Source organism: Maniola jurtina, chromosome 15, assembly GCF_905333055.1.
Source record: "Maniola jurtina chromosome 15, ilManJurt1.1, whole genome shotgun sequence".
Classification (NCBI taxonomy): domain Eukaryota; kingdom Metazoa; phylum Arthropoda; class Insecta; order Lepidoptera; family Nymphalidae; genus Maniola; species Maniola jurtina.
In genome coordinates, this window is record NC_060043.1 from 5,404,186 (window position 1) to 5,419,954 (window position 15,769).

Genomic DNA, 15,769 nt, shown 5'->3' on the forward strand with positions numbered 1-15,769 from the left:
TAACGACGAGACGTTACTCTCTCATTTACTAAGAAAAAGAGGAATGATGTTCATTCTTTCATTCATTCATTTGTTAATAAAGCATATTTGCAAGGTTTAAGGATATTGTTATCCTTATTGAATAAAACATTCCAGATACTGGAATTATGGCTTGACAAATACACCATAGCATACAATATTATATCCGGTATGTATAGTAATCATGTAAATAATTTGTATCTAATGTCATAGCCAACATCCCAGAGTGGCAATACGAGCTTGTGTGGAAATAATATTTGCAAAGTGGGTAATCCTGGAGGTCGATCTATTCACCTCGGAGAAAGCATTCGAAGTACACAACTATGCACTCTTAGATTTGATGGACCATCAAGTCCTGTTTCACGATGCTGTATCTCATGAAAGTTTCCATTGGCATAGTTGGTTTACGCCATTATTTTCAATTCTTCGTCTTGACTCTTGACCCATCTCAATTGGTCAAAAGGAATATTTTTTGAATAGTTGATTTAGTTTATATAATTTACTCCGATCGAAAGAGTTTGGCGGGCCTCGACCGTTTATATAAAACACAGCCTCATTGACTCGCAATGGGTCTGTCATTGTCTTAAGAAGTCTAGAAATAATGAGTGGTCCTATACTTTACCTAGACACATAAAACCTAAGCAGTAAATCACTGCTTAATTTCAAGCGGAAATCTATCTTGAAACTATTGAATAAGCTTGAAAACGTTGATTGATACGAACCTAAAGTATCACAATTAGCACCAGTTTTGGCACATAATATAAATGACATAATTTAGAATTTTCATTCCTATTACACGAATCTGTAATTGGATCTGTTATTGGATGTATGAAATAAAAGTCAAGTAATGTTTGTTAATACGCGTGTTTTATATGTGCTATATTAATGAATAAAAGCAAATTCACTCAATTATGTATTCATGTCCAAGCATGTTTTAAAATCGATTTCTTCAGAAAGATTTAAAATCCACCCGTTTGGGGTGCTAATAATAACTTATTACTTAACTAATCATTTGTAATATCTGCGTTTTTATTACTGCTTACTATTCAGATAACTTCATATTGCATCAAAATCGTACCTTAGAACGAATGATGTGTATTTAATAAAATTTGATGATTACAAAATTAAAATCTGACATTTGCCCTAAATTCGGCTCAAAATCTGAAATAGACAACCAATCAGAAATTGCTTGTAATGGGAATAGTCATAACGGGTATCTTTACCCTCTTTTTGGATTTATATGTGTAATTGGTAATTAATTATTGAACGACAGATTATGATATGCTACAAAATATAATGCTCTATATTTTATAATGGTTAACGGATTAAACGTGCCTCTCGTACAGTAGGTATAGCAGACTGGGTAAAAACCTTTTTGAAAGAAGCAAGCATATCTGCTACTTCTAGTAGCATACACTCAACTCAGGGAAAATCATTCTTATGATGAGATGGCCCATGAAAATTAGCAATCAGCTAATACAATTCAAAATTTTTCTAAATGTAAAGTGATTGAAGGCAATGTACTTAGTCCAGGTGGTATCGCTCAACTAACTATTCTTCAGTTCTATGACTGATAGTTAAAATTCTTTTCTTTATTGATTTTGTATTCAAATAAACAAAATTTGGTTTATGAAAAAGAACATAATATCATATAAGTACTCATTATGGTACAAGTGTTATCACATTGGCGTAGAATTCTAATATCTATTATGTGGCGTCACCAGGCGAAAACAAACAGGGTCTCAATATAAAGCTTCCAGTTACGGTCAAGTTATTTAATAGTAGCGTTTTACCTGAAAATAAAACGCATATTAAAATACTTACCTCACTGGAAGCTTTCAGTAATTCCTGCCTGGTGATATTGAGCCAATGAAGCCATGGCCGCGCTGAGCAATTTACGAAAACTTTGAGCGCGACCCCGCCAGGTGGCGCCACAAAACCGGATATGACATCAATAAAAGTACGAAAACTGGCATGAAATCGACGGAAACGGAAATGCTACTCTCAATATAAAGCTTCCAGTGAGGTAAGTATTTTAATATGCGTTTTATTTTCAGGTAAAACGCTACTATTAATTTCAATACCATTGAATAATTATGTGCCTCCTATAATTCCTTAAAGGTCAATACTTCATTCATCTGGACCACGGAACGATCTGGGAACTTACTGCATTATTATTCCGAGTAAATTATATGACACGTCCCTAAGGATTATTTCCCTACTATTCTAATGGAATTTCTAAGGGTTTTAAGGATTCAAGATTCAAGATTCAAGATTTTTTATTTGCAGAAACATTTTTTACAGTGAGATGTTATTAAGTACATATTGTCCAGTAGAAATGTTTCACCTTACATAATCAGGCATGCAAAATTTGTACAAAGTCATTATTAAGGGTTAAGGGTAAGCTCAAACAAAAAGGAATAAGGTGAGTCGAGACAGACCTCAAGCATCAAAATATGAAGTAAGGTCTTGTGGTAATCGTAAATGATATATATTTTCACGACATTTTAAAGTAGGTACTTAATCTACTATAAATGAAAAAAAATATTAGAAGGTGAATTAGAAACGGAATGAAGATTCAATAGAAAGCTAGCATAAGAGTTTTGTAATTGGTTTTAAAATTCTACTTTTCGTGGCAGTTTAAAAATACAAATAAAGACGTGTTAAAAATTATAAACCCTATTAAGTTTAATTAGTGTTTTGAATACGGCCCTGGTTCATCAGGAGGCATCTGTTTATACAATTATCGGTTAAGAGGCGAGTCAGAGGCGCGCGCTGTTCTTCCTAAATGACTCCTTCAAAATTACATCCATCGGGAAGCGGGACACTTACTAGTTACTACCAAACACTCCGATTAGAAGCACACATCCTGCAACCAAATGTACTAGTATATCAAACCGTGATATTATAGTATTATATAAATCAGTGATCAACTATTTAGCGAGATAATTAGAGTGATACTTGTAATGGATACGTTTACAAACTATCAGCTCAACGAAGACACCTGGGAACACCTGTGCTCAGTGACGTTTCAAAACAATCTCGAAACAGTGCCAACTTCCAAACAACGATGTCAGGCTAACGCTCGGGAACGTGATAGGACGCAAAAGTTAGTATTTAATCATAAATACCTCCGATTACCTTTTTTCCGATTTTGCAATGAAAAGTTTTGACTGAGTGTCAAAGAAAATCACGACCGTTTAAAGTGAGGAAAACTTCGAAACTAACTTGTTGCTTTTACGGTCTGATAATTATCATCTGATAGTTATCTACTTACTTACTAAGTAAGTATATTCACTGTAAATTATTGTAATTATATATCTGTAGTTACATAAATTTTGTTTTTAAGTCGATAAATTTTGTTTTTTCTTTAACTTTTGGAATCTGAAAATGTATAAGATTGAAAGGTATATTTATAGTTTCTAAATATATTTTTTTTGGCGCAGTGGCAAACGGATATGTTCTTCAAGGCTGCTTAGTATTTACCATTGCATTAAATAATAGCTTAATTACATAGACTTAATATCTGTCTTAATATCTAAATATCTATCTTAAGGATTTAGGCCCTAGCATAAATCCTTAATCTCATTTAGAGAAGAAACCTGTTCGCAGTAGTAATCTGGCGAAGGATTAAGATGATCAAGGAGAAAATACCAAAGAAATAGGAGAGCTTCTTCGGCAGAAGCTAAGATTTCTAATTCTGATATTGTAACTGAAAAGTTAATTAACTTCGCAGCTACATAAACAAGAAGTTTGAGAACTTAAAGCTAGCCTTATCTAATTACTGTGCAAATCCAATGATTGATGAATGAATGGTACCTAAAATACAGGCTGCATTTCCGCGTTGGACAGCCAGGTTGACCTTTGCGCAGAAAATGAAGCTATTAATCGCACTGACTTCTATATATAAATTAACCGCGGTGGAATGTCTCGTAATATTTTACTGCACTAAGGGTGAGATTTATAAAGCGCACTTTGACTTTGCTCAGACTTAAGATTGAGTTAAAACGAGACAGATTTATGTGAGAGATATACATCTGTCTCGTTTTAACTCTGGCTTAAGTCTAAGCAAAGTCTGAGTGCGGTTTATAGATCTCACCCTAAGACTCAATGACCCCAGGGTCTCCACAGAACAAAAATGCAACTTTAATTTTTTTAAGAAAAATAAATAAATATATAAAAGTTTATATTATTTATGTTTGTGTGTCCAATAGAATTGTTATCAAAATACCATTTTAATTTCTAAGCAGCGTGAACATGGCATTCAACGCGCTCCGTCTCTTGATTCCCACGGAGCCGCCGGACCGCAAACTCAGCAAGATCGAGATTCTGCGCTTAGCTGGCAGTTACATCACGCATCTGGACAACCAATTATATACTGGTATGATAAGACTTCATAAGAAATTTAGGGCCCTATTTATTTAAAACAGCGACAATCTAGTAGATACTTATTTTATTAAGACTTTGACCTCTTTCCGACGACCTCCCTGGCGCAGGGTTAAAAGTGCTGTGGATTTTTTATTTTTATTATTGGGAAGTCCTGGGTTCGATTCCCGGCAGGGGTTTGCAATTTTATAATTTCTTTTCTTGTCTGGTCTGGTGGGCCTTGGTGGTGGCTTCGGCCGTGGCTAGTGACCATCCTACCGGCAAAGCCATGCTGCCAAGCATTTTAGCGTTCCGGTTCGAGGCATAAGTTATAGTCCAAAGCCTAAGGTTTCAGTCTAACGAGTTTTAAAATAAATCAGACTGTACGTTCTGGGCATTTTTGAGGATTGCCACGCGACGACCAATCGCGACGTGTCCGTATTTCGGCTTTTAACTAGGTATAAGCCTTATAATTTAAGCCTCAATAGCTCAACGGTTATAGGAGCGGACTGAAATCCGATAGGTCGGCGGTTCAAACCCCACCCGTTGCACTATTGTCGTACCCACTCCTAGCACAAGCTTAACGCTTAGTTGGAGAGGAAAGGGGAATGTTAGTCATGATTAAAATGACAAATATTCTTTAAAAAAAAATATACCTACATGAAAATATAGATTCCCGCAACATCTTTTTCCATTTATATGTAGATACCTACCAGTTTTTCCGTAAGGTTTATTCGCTATGCAGCTATATCCGGAAAGTGAAGCATCTTAATACTGATTACTTCAAGCTTTCCGACCATAGCCGCTCTTAAACTGAAGTAAAAGACATACCTACGTATCTATTGTTTTGTCCACAAGGCAACTTAACGGTATTCTCCCATTAGTCAGCCACTGATGTCATAACTAAGCGTTACACGATTTCCCGTCTACCTATCACCTGCATACTAAGCTGTGAAGCAGAAAATACGCAAGCAATCTTAGCAAATCCTTATTCAAATCTTTCTTCAAATCTTTATCCAATCCTACTTATCAAAATACCTACGGCTCAATCCACTGGATTTGGAAGCTTGAACTTTTGTAGGTGGATTTTTCCTATTTTGTTTATTACTCGTTCTCTGCATCGTAGTTTTTTTTTAAAGAATATTAGCCATGCTTATCATGACTAATACTCCCCTTTCTCCTCCAATTAAGCGTAAAGCCTGTGCCAGGAGTGGGTACGACAATAGTGCAACGGGTGGGATTTGAACCGCCGACCTTTCGGAATTCAGTCCGCTCCTCAACTGTTGAGCTATCGAGGCTCTAAATTTTTATTGCTGAGGGTTGTGACCCCTTTTCCATTAATCACATAATGGTAGGAGTTTTATTGGGATAATCATGCCGTAGGTGCCACAGCCGCCTAGTGCGCGCCAGCTAGGTGATTCGCTAACTCAGTGTCTAACACTGAATGATAGCCACAGAGGTTGGTTGGTTCTAAATTGCTGCTTCACTGGGCGACATCAAAATATTTTTTCGTAGAAAACCTTCAATGTATTAAAAAATGAGATCAGTGGCTATCAGACAGTGTTAGACACTAAGTTAGTGAATCACTACGCAGGTCTAGTCTATGACCTGTGTATCAATTTTAGGCCGACAAACCTAGATAAGGCTCCTTTTCTAGGCAGATATAGCTAAGTTACTTCTGTCTTGATTTCTCTTATATTTTGTTTATATATTTTTTGCTTTGTGTTGTAGTGTAAATAATGGGTAGGTAAAATTAAATATGTTTTGAATTAAATTGACATTAAATTTTACAGGGAACATGGAACAGCCATGCATTCAGAAAAGCGATATCGAATACAAAAATACCTCTTTATGTACCTTTTGCTGGTCTACGATTAAAAAAGATGTGAGTAGATATTTAATTTTGTGATTGTCACAGAGAGTGAATTTCAGATTTTTCGACCTCAGATTTCACGACAACTTACTTTCAGTTAACTTAACAATTTTTTTTATTACAGAAATCTACGACCCTCATGAACAAAGAATTTCAAGGATCCTTTTAAGATTATATTATAGAGTAGGTATATTATTTCATTAAGATTTAGACTAGTCATTAAATATCCATGTTTTTTTTTAAATAAAAATATTAAATGAAACCTCATATTACATATAGGTACCTAAATATATTAAAGTATAATATTATTAATATTAATTTTAAGTGGCACATTTATTTTGAAGCTGATTTTTTTAACAATTATATTTATAAAAATTATATTTATAAATCATATGTAAAATTGTTTTCTTTTAGGTCCTTAGTTTAATCTTAATTATTTAAAAATCCTAATTATTTAAATTTTTTAAACTGTAATGACTTAAACTGCAATTTCATTTTCGTCTCGTGCCTTGCCTTACCAAGCTAAATTTCACTCGGCTCTTATCTACAATAATTTACGAAACGAGAATAATTTTGGAAAACGTGCATTCCTAAATTATTATCACTCGAAATGGGTATTCGGAAACTCGGTAGTAGCATGGTTAGCTATGAGTAATAATAATGCATGCTAGGAAAAAGGGGTTGTAAATAAATTAACGAAAACGTATCAAAATGGCACCATTTATTAATTCATAATTTCCATTGTAAACTAAGTATTGTTAGGAAGGTGTTTTATGAAAAACTATCGGAAATAATCACAACCAGGAAAATTATAATAGGTAAGGTGGATAATTTAATTACATTACTTACATGAAGTACAATTTGACAGAATAGATTTAACAAAAAAATCATAAGAATCAATTCTGAGATAAACTAAAAGTTAAAAAGTTAAATCACGTTAGGTAAACTTTAGAATATATTATCGTGAAAAGAATAGTAATATTTTCAACAGAATTAGCGTTGACGCTATTAATATTTTACTAATTTTTTTATGAATAAGTAGGTACTTACCTATAATTACCTATGTTTTATAAGGTAGGTAAGTATAAAACATGTATTATGTTTCGATGCTCGAGTTTTTATATAAATTTTAGTAAAAAATCTAATATAAATACTACTTTATGTACACTTCTTAACAAATAACAAACCTAGTTACAATTTAAAAATATTTGTTACATGGATCATAATAATTATTTATTTATTCCATTTATCAAATGGGATTATCACTATTTAAATTACCCATTGAAAGTTTAATAATAATTAGAATTCAAGCACTTTTAAGTACAGAAAAGTTTACCTTTTAATTTTAAGTAGGTCAGTTCTAAGTGTTTTTTATGCTTAATAATAAGAATTTAAGTAGACGCTATCCAAATCTACGGACCTCTAACATAGGTCATATTATTTACTGACTAGTAAAAAATCTAGTCATTATATATCTTAATTACAACAAGGCTTTTAAATATCACCATTAAACGATATGATTACGTCAACATTAAATATTTTTGTATTTTCATCATAGACGATTATTTAAAAGCCTCAATGTAAATAAGATAATATAACAATTCTTATACTAAAACTTCATAAATAATAAAGGCAAGTACATATTTACAGTATAGCACATATTCATCGAATATATAAAACAATCATAAAACTTTATTCATAATACTCACTACAGAAATGCAAATAAAAACAATTATTACAATAACCATTCACATTAGGGACTCGTACATAACATCAACAAAACATAAAGGTGCATACAGACTACTGTGTCGTGGTGTGTCGTAAGTTGCAACACACTGATGTGATGATCGAAAGAGCGCAGTCACCAGCTAACCCGTCTTCATGTAAATTGTATAACTCCGATTATTTTTCGATCGTAATCATCGAAAGGTGATCGGAGTTACACAATTAATTACAAGTTATACATGCCACTGCACAGTCGTTTGTATGCACCACGGCTACTTTAACGTACTTAGATACAATATTTCCTCTACGAAGACATCACAGTCAAATGATATTTTAAATTATACTTATTCAATACCATCTCCTATGTACCAAATCATTCTACAACAGTTCGTTTCTATGTACAAAGTTCCAACAATTTTGGAGTTTCAACGTCATTTCCGTAAGTTCCATGTAAAATGGAAATGCAGGCCCTCAGCTATCGAATACTGTTTCTCTCTCTCCCGATGAACGGACTGGACTCGTGGTTATTCTTTTCTAAATTGCCCGACAGAGTCGGATCAGGTCGACTTCTCTTGAAGAAGCCTAACTTCCATAAAGCGATTATGAGCAAAATAAGAACTATTAGTCCTACTATTATAGAAACTATTATCACCCATAATGGCACTTCTGAAGGTTCACTGATTTTCAAATCTGGATACGCAACTGTCTCCACCTAAAACAACAAAAACGTTCGATTTAAAAATATGTAAGGTCATTTTTAACTCAGACATACTAATTCTGGAACGACCAGTTTTTGTTTGCGGTGTTTCCTAAAATCTATGATAATTCGGAGTTATTCATAGAGCAGGCTCACAGAGATATCAATCTCTTTATGCATTGGCAGTTTCTCTGATGCTGCAGATGTTCTCTTAAAATTAGTAGCATACTTACTCCCATATTTTTAAGCCACAATAGCTCCACGGTTATAGGAGCGGTCTGAAATCCGAAAGGTCGGCGGTTCAAACCCCACCCGTTGCACTATTGTCGTATCCACTCCTAGCACAAGCTTAACGCTTAGTTGGAGGGGAAAGGGGAATGTTAGTCATGATTAAAATGACTAATATTCTTTAAACAAAAATATTGTAGTTACCGTAAAAGAATCATCCTCATGGTCCTTCTGGTGTATATTGTAATGTTCAGGTATGTGTATAAAGGCTGTGGAGGCGATGTTGACGTGGCTGACACGCGGGTAGTCCTCGACCAATGTGGAGTTCCAGAGACGCGCCTTCACCGTGATCGTGGTGGCCTGCATGCGGCCCAGCCGGTAGATCACGCATTGAAACTGAATGCACTTGGCAGTTTTCTTTTGACAGTTCTGAGAACAAACAATTAGAAATATTAAGAGGATTGGTGTAAATTTTCATCCAAAAAGCGGTAACGTTTTTCCCCCCGTAAGGCCTCATTCATACGAGAGCTTTTTAACGTCCGTTAAAAAATCGTTCAAATAGAACAAATGTCTGTTCACACGACAACACTTTTTTAACGCGTACAACGTTAATACCCGCCAACGCCGGGGTTTCGCAGTCAGGTTTTAGTTTTCAACTTTATCTTGTTTGATATTTCTATTATCTGCTTCCTTTCATTTTGAGAGAGAAGAGATTTTTATTTCAAAACTCACCATATTGACGACATGTTTTCGATGTCCATCCTTATCGGTATAGGCTTCAGCTTTTATAATATCGTCTTCTCTCTTACGCCTAACTTTGTTCTCGACACTACTGCTATATCCAACTATATGATTCGTTATTCTTGAAGAGTTATGTTCCTTTTCACTTGAGCTAACGCTGAGTTTTCCAGTACTTAAGAATGGATCCATTTCAAGATTTTCAAGGTAAGGCTCTGGAGAGCCTGACCGCGTTGTTAATTTTAGTGGATTAATTTCGCTCTCAGAAATAAAACACTCTCCATTTCTTTGATCTGTAAAAGAAGAAATAAGTAAAGTGGGTTTAGATACATCATCCACAATAATTTTGACTCGTATGTGGTATCGTGCACATTTTCTTGTTTCTATCATGTTAACGATTTTTTAAAATCTACTTTTAGATTCTGCTTGCTACAAGTTTAACTGATTCAGGATAAGAGAGTAGCTAGGAGTAGCTAGGCTATAATAATTTATTTCCACTATCAGTTGTATGTGATAATAGCCGTGATCGACTGTTATTGCGAGGTCCATTTACGGTCAGCTTGACTTTCCATACATGTGTTACTTACAGGTTTCCAAATTAATCTTGACCATACTTATTGAGTCTACCTATCAGCTATACACAATCGACTGATTTTATATCTCCCCTAAGCTAGGCAACACAATTTCCTAAAATGAAGATGTCTCTTCTTAAGTAATTACTTTTATTTTGTTATTTATTGATAATTACCTGCTTCCCCATCGACTGTTGGCACGTCTTCTGGATAAAGTAACCATTTCCCTTGAGCATTTTCGGATGCCACCTGGTGAGGCCAGGATATCACCACTTGAACAGAAGACACTCGCCAAGGCCCCTCGTTAAACACCTGTTGAAATCAGACACAATTGAAATCAGTTCGAGTAATGGTTTAAATATCTATAACAACTTTTCAACATATTATGATTTTCAAATGTAGGTACACATTGTGTTTGATTTTTCTTGATAAACTAAAACGTAAATCGTCCAATAGAATTGCATGTTTCGCATTTTTAGTATTGAAACTACGAATGACATCCGCAACAAAAGTCGTCCGCTGGTGCCCGGGAGTTTTCCCGATGTAAAATGTGGCTGCTGTTGATGTCATTTATACTTCAATACGGCTAATGTATTTATCCTATTCGTTCTGTTAACTGTTTTCTATCTACTGAAAAATATGTAGTGTGAGATTGGCTTTTTCAGCCTTTGAGAATATTGTACATTGCACATCTCGCCTCAGCTAATGTGTTACGCGATTAATATTAAACAATTAACTGCTTTTGCAATTTACAAGCATTGAAAAAATTAATAGGTACCTGATACGTGTGGATTACTCGAGTGCCGATATCATCGAAGTAAGTCATGGCAGATTCTCCCTTCACCTCGCCTCCGTAGAACACTTGCTCGGGTCGCGCCGCACTGTAATTATGTTTTAGAAATCGCTGAGTTCATCTTTCTTGTTAGCAAAACCTGATTATCGTCTAGTCTACTGTAATTTAGATTCCAAGTCATTTATGATGCAAATAAACCCTATTTTGCTCTCAAGTAGTTTTTCAAGTTAGGGTTGTATGCATAGAGCTTTTAGGATAATAATTCTTCGATTTTTCAAAATGATTTTTAGATACACATACTATACAGTCGTCAAGTTCTTATGACTGAAGTTGTAAAATAAACTTTTCTAGGTGTAAAAATTTGTAAATTTATTTTTAAAACTAAGTCGTTTATCAATATTGTGTCGTTGCGAGAGTGATACGGTAGAAAGTGATGATTAGAGTTGAAATGCTATTGATGACTATGACTAGGATGAATTGTGATACACCAAGAAGAAGCAAAAATATTTTGAGTCAGATTTTATGAGTTTAATTTGACCTTACCCTTTGATCAATAATTCGGCATTCTTTATCACGAGTGCTTCTACTTGTTCAGGTTTCTTTCCCGGACGTTTTTCTTTAGACGTGGAGTTCGCCCAGACAGTGAAAATGACTGATGGTTCATTGTCTTCCAATGCTCTGGCGTCAAATCGCAGCGTGACTGGCGGACTGCCGGCTGGCTGTCGTTTGAAAGGATTCTCAAGTTGACAGGATACTGTTGTTTTGTTCACACTTGTGCATATCATCTGCTTACCCTGGAATCATTTTGTTAAATTCTTTATTTTTTATTATGTTAATCTTTTTATTTGAAAATAAAACTTACTAAACTAAAATTTTTACGAAAGTTTTCACTGCGGTTGCCTCATCTGGTGACAGAAATGCTGGCTCATTTTTTGCGCAAAGAATCAGCATGGTTGTTTAACGCGGAACTGCCGCCATTATTCTTGGCATGATTTGAACCATAGATATAAAAGACTATAGTAAGTATAGTATTATTTGGATTTCTGTGATTTGAACAGTAATTAGCTAGATAAGTTTAGGTAGTTTGGTTTTTTGTAACATTCAATAAATTAGGAAATAGGCGCAACCTCGAACAATAGGTATTTTATGTTACTTCTGTTTGCCAAAATGTACAGGTAAAACTCCTATATAAAATTTTGTGTTTTATGGTGTAAGTTTTCAAGTTAAAATAAGCCAATATAAGAGACGATGAAAGTTGATTGATTTTTAACCCCCGACCCAAAAAGAGGGGTGTTATAAGTTTGACGTGTGTATCTATGTATCTGTGTATCTGTCTGTGGCACCGTAGCACCTAAACTAATGAACCGATTTTAATTTAGTTTTTTTTTGTTTGAAAGGTGGCTTGATCGAGAGTGTTCGTAGCTATAATCCAAGAAAATCGGTTCAGCCGTTTGAAAGTTATCAGCTCTTATCTAGTTACTGTATACTTCACTTGTCGGGGGTGTTATAAATTTTTAATTTACACTTGTATTGCGATTGGTTTGAAGTACTTAAGTATAATTTTGTTTGTGTTAACAAACCATAAGCGTGACTTGTAACTTCAAAATAACTTGAAGCTTTTTAAAATATGCATGATAACTTACTGTAATATTTGCAGCAATGTAATGTAGACTAGCGTGGTGTTGTACAAAAAGTTGAGCTTCATACGCAGACTCTCCGTAGTTGTCCACTGATATGGCGAGTTTTATTTCTTCTTCTTGACCCAAGGTCAGTGCGTATGCTTTACCATCTTTGGCTGAAAGTATTATTGGTTATATTTAGTGAATATTTTATAATTTATATCAAACTAGCTGATACTGATATAGCTTTATTAAAACTCCCGAAGGAACTCTTTGATTTTCCGGGATAAAAGCATATGTCTTAATCCAGGATATGATCTGTCTCCATTACAAATTTCAGCCAAATCCGTCCAATTTTTGCGTGAAAGAGTAACAAACATACACACACACATACAAATTTTCGCCTTTATAATATTAAGTGCGAAGTGTGATCCCAAGCCCCAGAAAGCTAGATTGTACTTGTAGATATAATGAAATAAAATCTTACTATCAAATCTATCAACAGAAATACGTTACTACCCATATTATAAAGGTAAAAGTGTTTGTTTTGGTTCGTACCCCTATCACGCCACAATTTAAATACCCTACTTCCTTAGGGGTAGAATAACCAAAAATACTGCAACATACTCGTACATACTTCTATTTTTAACTACATGCTTGATATCAATTTTCATAGATATAACTTGAAAAATTACAGTTTTTCATATAAACTTAAATCCCCTATTTAACCCTCTTGGAGGCAAAATTTCTAAATAATTATCTTAAAATACAAATTTTTCATTTTTAACCAAAAGCCTTAATACTTTAATAGTGAATACCAATTTAATAGAGATAACTTAAAAAAATTACGGACTTTCATACAAACTTTCATCCCCCCCTTAGTGGTGGAATTTTTAAAAATCTTTCCTAAGTGTGTGCCTCGTCATAAGTCATAAAAAGAACATACTGTCAAACTTTCATGTTTCTAACCCCAATAATTTAGGCTGTGCGTTGATAAATCAATTAGTTAGTCAGGACAGATATTTTAATAATTTGTTATTTATCCCCTTTCACAATAATGTGAAAAGTTTATTAGGGAATTTCTTTAAAACAAGCTGGACAATATATTGATCTTGTAACTCGATCGCTATTTTACTTTGCAATATGGTCACCCTTTGTGGGCTACTCCTATGTATATCTGTCCTTTTACTTCTGAAATTCTTTGAATAACTTGTTGATCTATGAGGTACGGATCTAGGTATCTAGTTTCTATTTTTCACACAAAATGTGTGAAATCCAAAAATTTTAACATCAGAAGTGGGATATCTTTACCGTCCTCGGTAAAGCACCTGTTTAGACGATGTCTAGCGATTATAGGTTCCCTAAAAACCTAAAAGATGCCGCGATGAAACTGAAAACAGCGCCACCTGTTGAGAGCTTTTTAAACAAAATATAGACAGTCTCTATCTAGTAGTGGTAGAGTGGTACTTACTACACTACTAGTCTCTATCTGTTTGTTAACTTTTCTCGGCTTTTGAAAAAAATTGGCACTTGTCTGTGTGTTGTTGTTTTTAAAATCGGATCAACGCGACGCGACGCTACCAATAAAAATATTGTTAATTTGTATGATAGACGTGAGTTTTTGCATGGATATGGATTAAATACCTGGACGGTTTTCTCCCAGAAAATCAAAGAGTTCTTGCAGAATTTTTAAACACCTAAATCCACGTGGCCATCGACTAATCCACGGCACAACTGTTGAACCGAATTTGATGAAATTTCGTACAGAGTTAGCTTACATCCCGGGGACAAAGGCTACTTTACATCCCGGAAAATCAAAGAGTTCCCTCGGGATTCTAAAAGGAACATCGGTACAAAGGTACGGATTAATATGAAATTTGGCACAGAGGTAGCTTGAATCCCGGAAATTGACATAGGCAACTTTTTATACCGGAATATCAAAGAGTTTTATAAAACACGGCATTTTTATAAAACCAAATCCATGCGGACGAAGTCGCGGGTATCATTTAGTATAATTATAATAAAATTATAATTAAAGCTGATAGAAATTAAAAAAAAAAATAGTAACTTTTTTCTAGCTGCAATACTGGATGAACAATCAAATCGCTGACACAGACACCGTCGAGACCGCAATCGTTCAAGAAGTTAGCGCTGAACGCTGTCCGAGCAGTGGCATTCAGTACTGGGTAGTCGTCTATCCTGGGCAGGTCGCCTGTCGTGGAGTACTGTGGCTGAACTTGCACTATTTTGTAGGTCACTTGGAACTGTAAAGGATTAATCCTAAATAAATTGGTTCACTTACATGTTATTTTATACTTTACTAACGACCGTATCATTCTGTGGCTCTATTATATTAATTAATTTAATTTTTATTAATTAAATTTAATTAAATTAAATTTTTATTAATTTAATTAATTAATTAATTGCTCTTGTGCAATTTCTCGCACCAAATTGGAACAAACGACATCTTTTAACTATCATCTATTTGTGTCCTTTCCCTGTGTACCCTTTCTATAATTTATAATAATACATCTACTTGTTCACAATCGATATAAATAAAAAAAGAATATTAGTCATTCTTATCATGACTAATACTCCCCTTTCTCCTCCAATTAAGCGTAAAGCTTGTGCCAGGATTGGGTACGACAATAGTGCAACGGATGGGCTTTGAACCGCCTACCTTTTGGAATTCAATCCGCTCCTCAACCTTTGAGCTATCGAGGCTCTGCTCAGTTATTTCATACACTTACCTTTATAGGCGTCTGTATGTCTCTGGTATTATTCTTCAAATAAACAGTGTGTTCTCTACAATCTTCAACATTTTTGCGAATATGAATTCTCTTATTAACAATATTAGATTTTTCTGAATCAAAGAAAACTCTGGAGTATTTTCTTCCACCGGGAAATGTTTCGGCTTCTATAACGTAGTTGATTTCATGACTGTTGGTTTGGGTGGATGCGACAACAGATTCGATAATACAGCATGCTTGGAAATGGAAGCAAGTGTAAGTCGAAGAAGGATCGGTCTGACATCCTTGTTTCGTTGGGTCTATGTTAATAGTGCCCTCAGTTAGACGAATCGATGTTTTAATGTCGATTATAGGTTTCGTTCGAATAAGTGCGACGCTACTCTGTAAAAAA

At 34.6% G+C, this 15,769-nt stretch overlaps 2 protein-coding genes across 7 annotated transcripts in view; one reads left to right on the forward strand and one right to left on the reverse strand.

Moving 5' to 3' along the window:
• Positions 1–6,489, forward strand: part of LOC123872633 (transcription factor 15-like) — a 66,697-nt gene extending 60,208 nt beyond the window's left edge. The window contains exons 1-4 of one of the 5 annotated variants that reach the window (XM_045917022.1): positions 2,750–3,127; positions 4,266–4,399; positions 6,177–6,272; positions 6,381–6,489. In XM_045917022.1, coding sequence (XP_045772978.1) covers positions 2,985–3,127; positions 4,266–4,399; positions 6,177–6,272; positions 6,381–6,460 — 453 coding nt within the window. In that variant the 5' untranslated portion in view covers positions 2,750–2,984 and the 3' untranslated portion in view covers positions 6,461–6,489. Of the gene's footprint in view, positions 1–2,749; positions 3,128–4,265; positions 4,400–6,176; positions 6,273–6,380 lie in introns of those variants that run through there. The other 4 variants (XM_045917023.1, XM_045917025.1, XM_045917026.1 and 1 more) reach the window with 4 other exon arrangements.
• Positions 6,490–6,964: 475 nt separating this feature from the next.
• The window catches only part of LOC123872627 (integrin alpha-PS1), a 114,633-nt gene continuing 105,828 nt past the window's right edge, over positions 6,965–15,769 (reverse strand). For both annotated transcript variants that reach the window (XM_045917016.1, XM_045917015.1), the window contains 9 exons: positions 15,379–15,759; positions 14,697–14,892; positions 12,653–12,804; positions 11,553–11,803; positions 10,995–11,097; positions 10,393–10,528; positions 9,639–9,937; positions 9,111–9,335; positions 6,965–8,693 (listed from right to left, as the gene is read on the reverse strand). In XM_045917016.1, the coding sequence (XP_045772972.1) occupies positions 8,457–8,693; positions 9,111–9,335; positions 9,639–9,937; positions 10,393–10,528; positions 10,995–11,097; positions 11,553–11,803; positions 12,653–12,804; positions 14,697–14,892; positions 15,379–15,759 (1,980 nt within the window). In that variant the 3' untranslated portion in view covers positions 6,965–8,456. The remainder of the gene's footprint in view (positions 8,694–9,110; positions 9,336–9,638; positions 9,938–10,392; positions 10,529–10,994; positions 11,098–11,552; positions 11,804–12,652; positions 12,805–14,696; positions 14,893–15,378; positions 15,760–15,769) is intronic.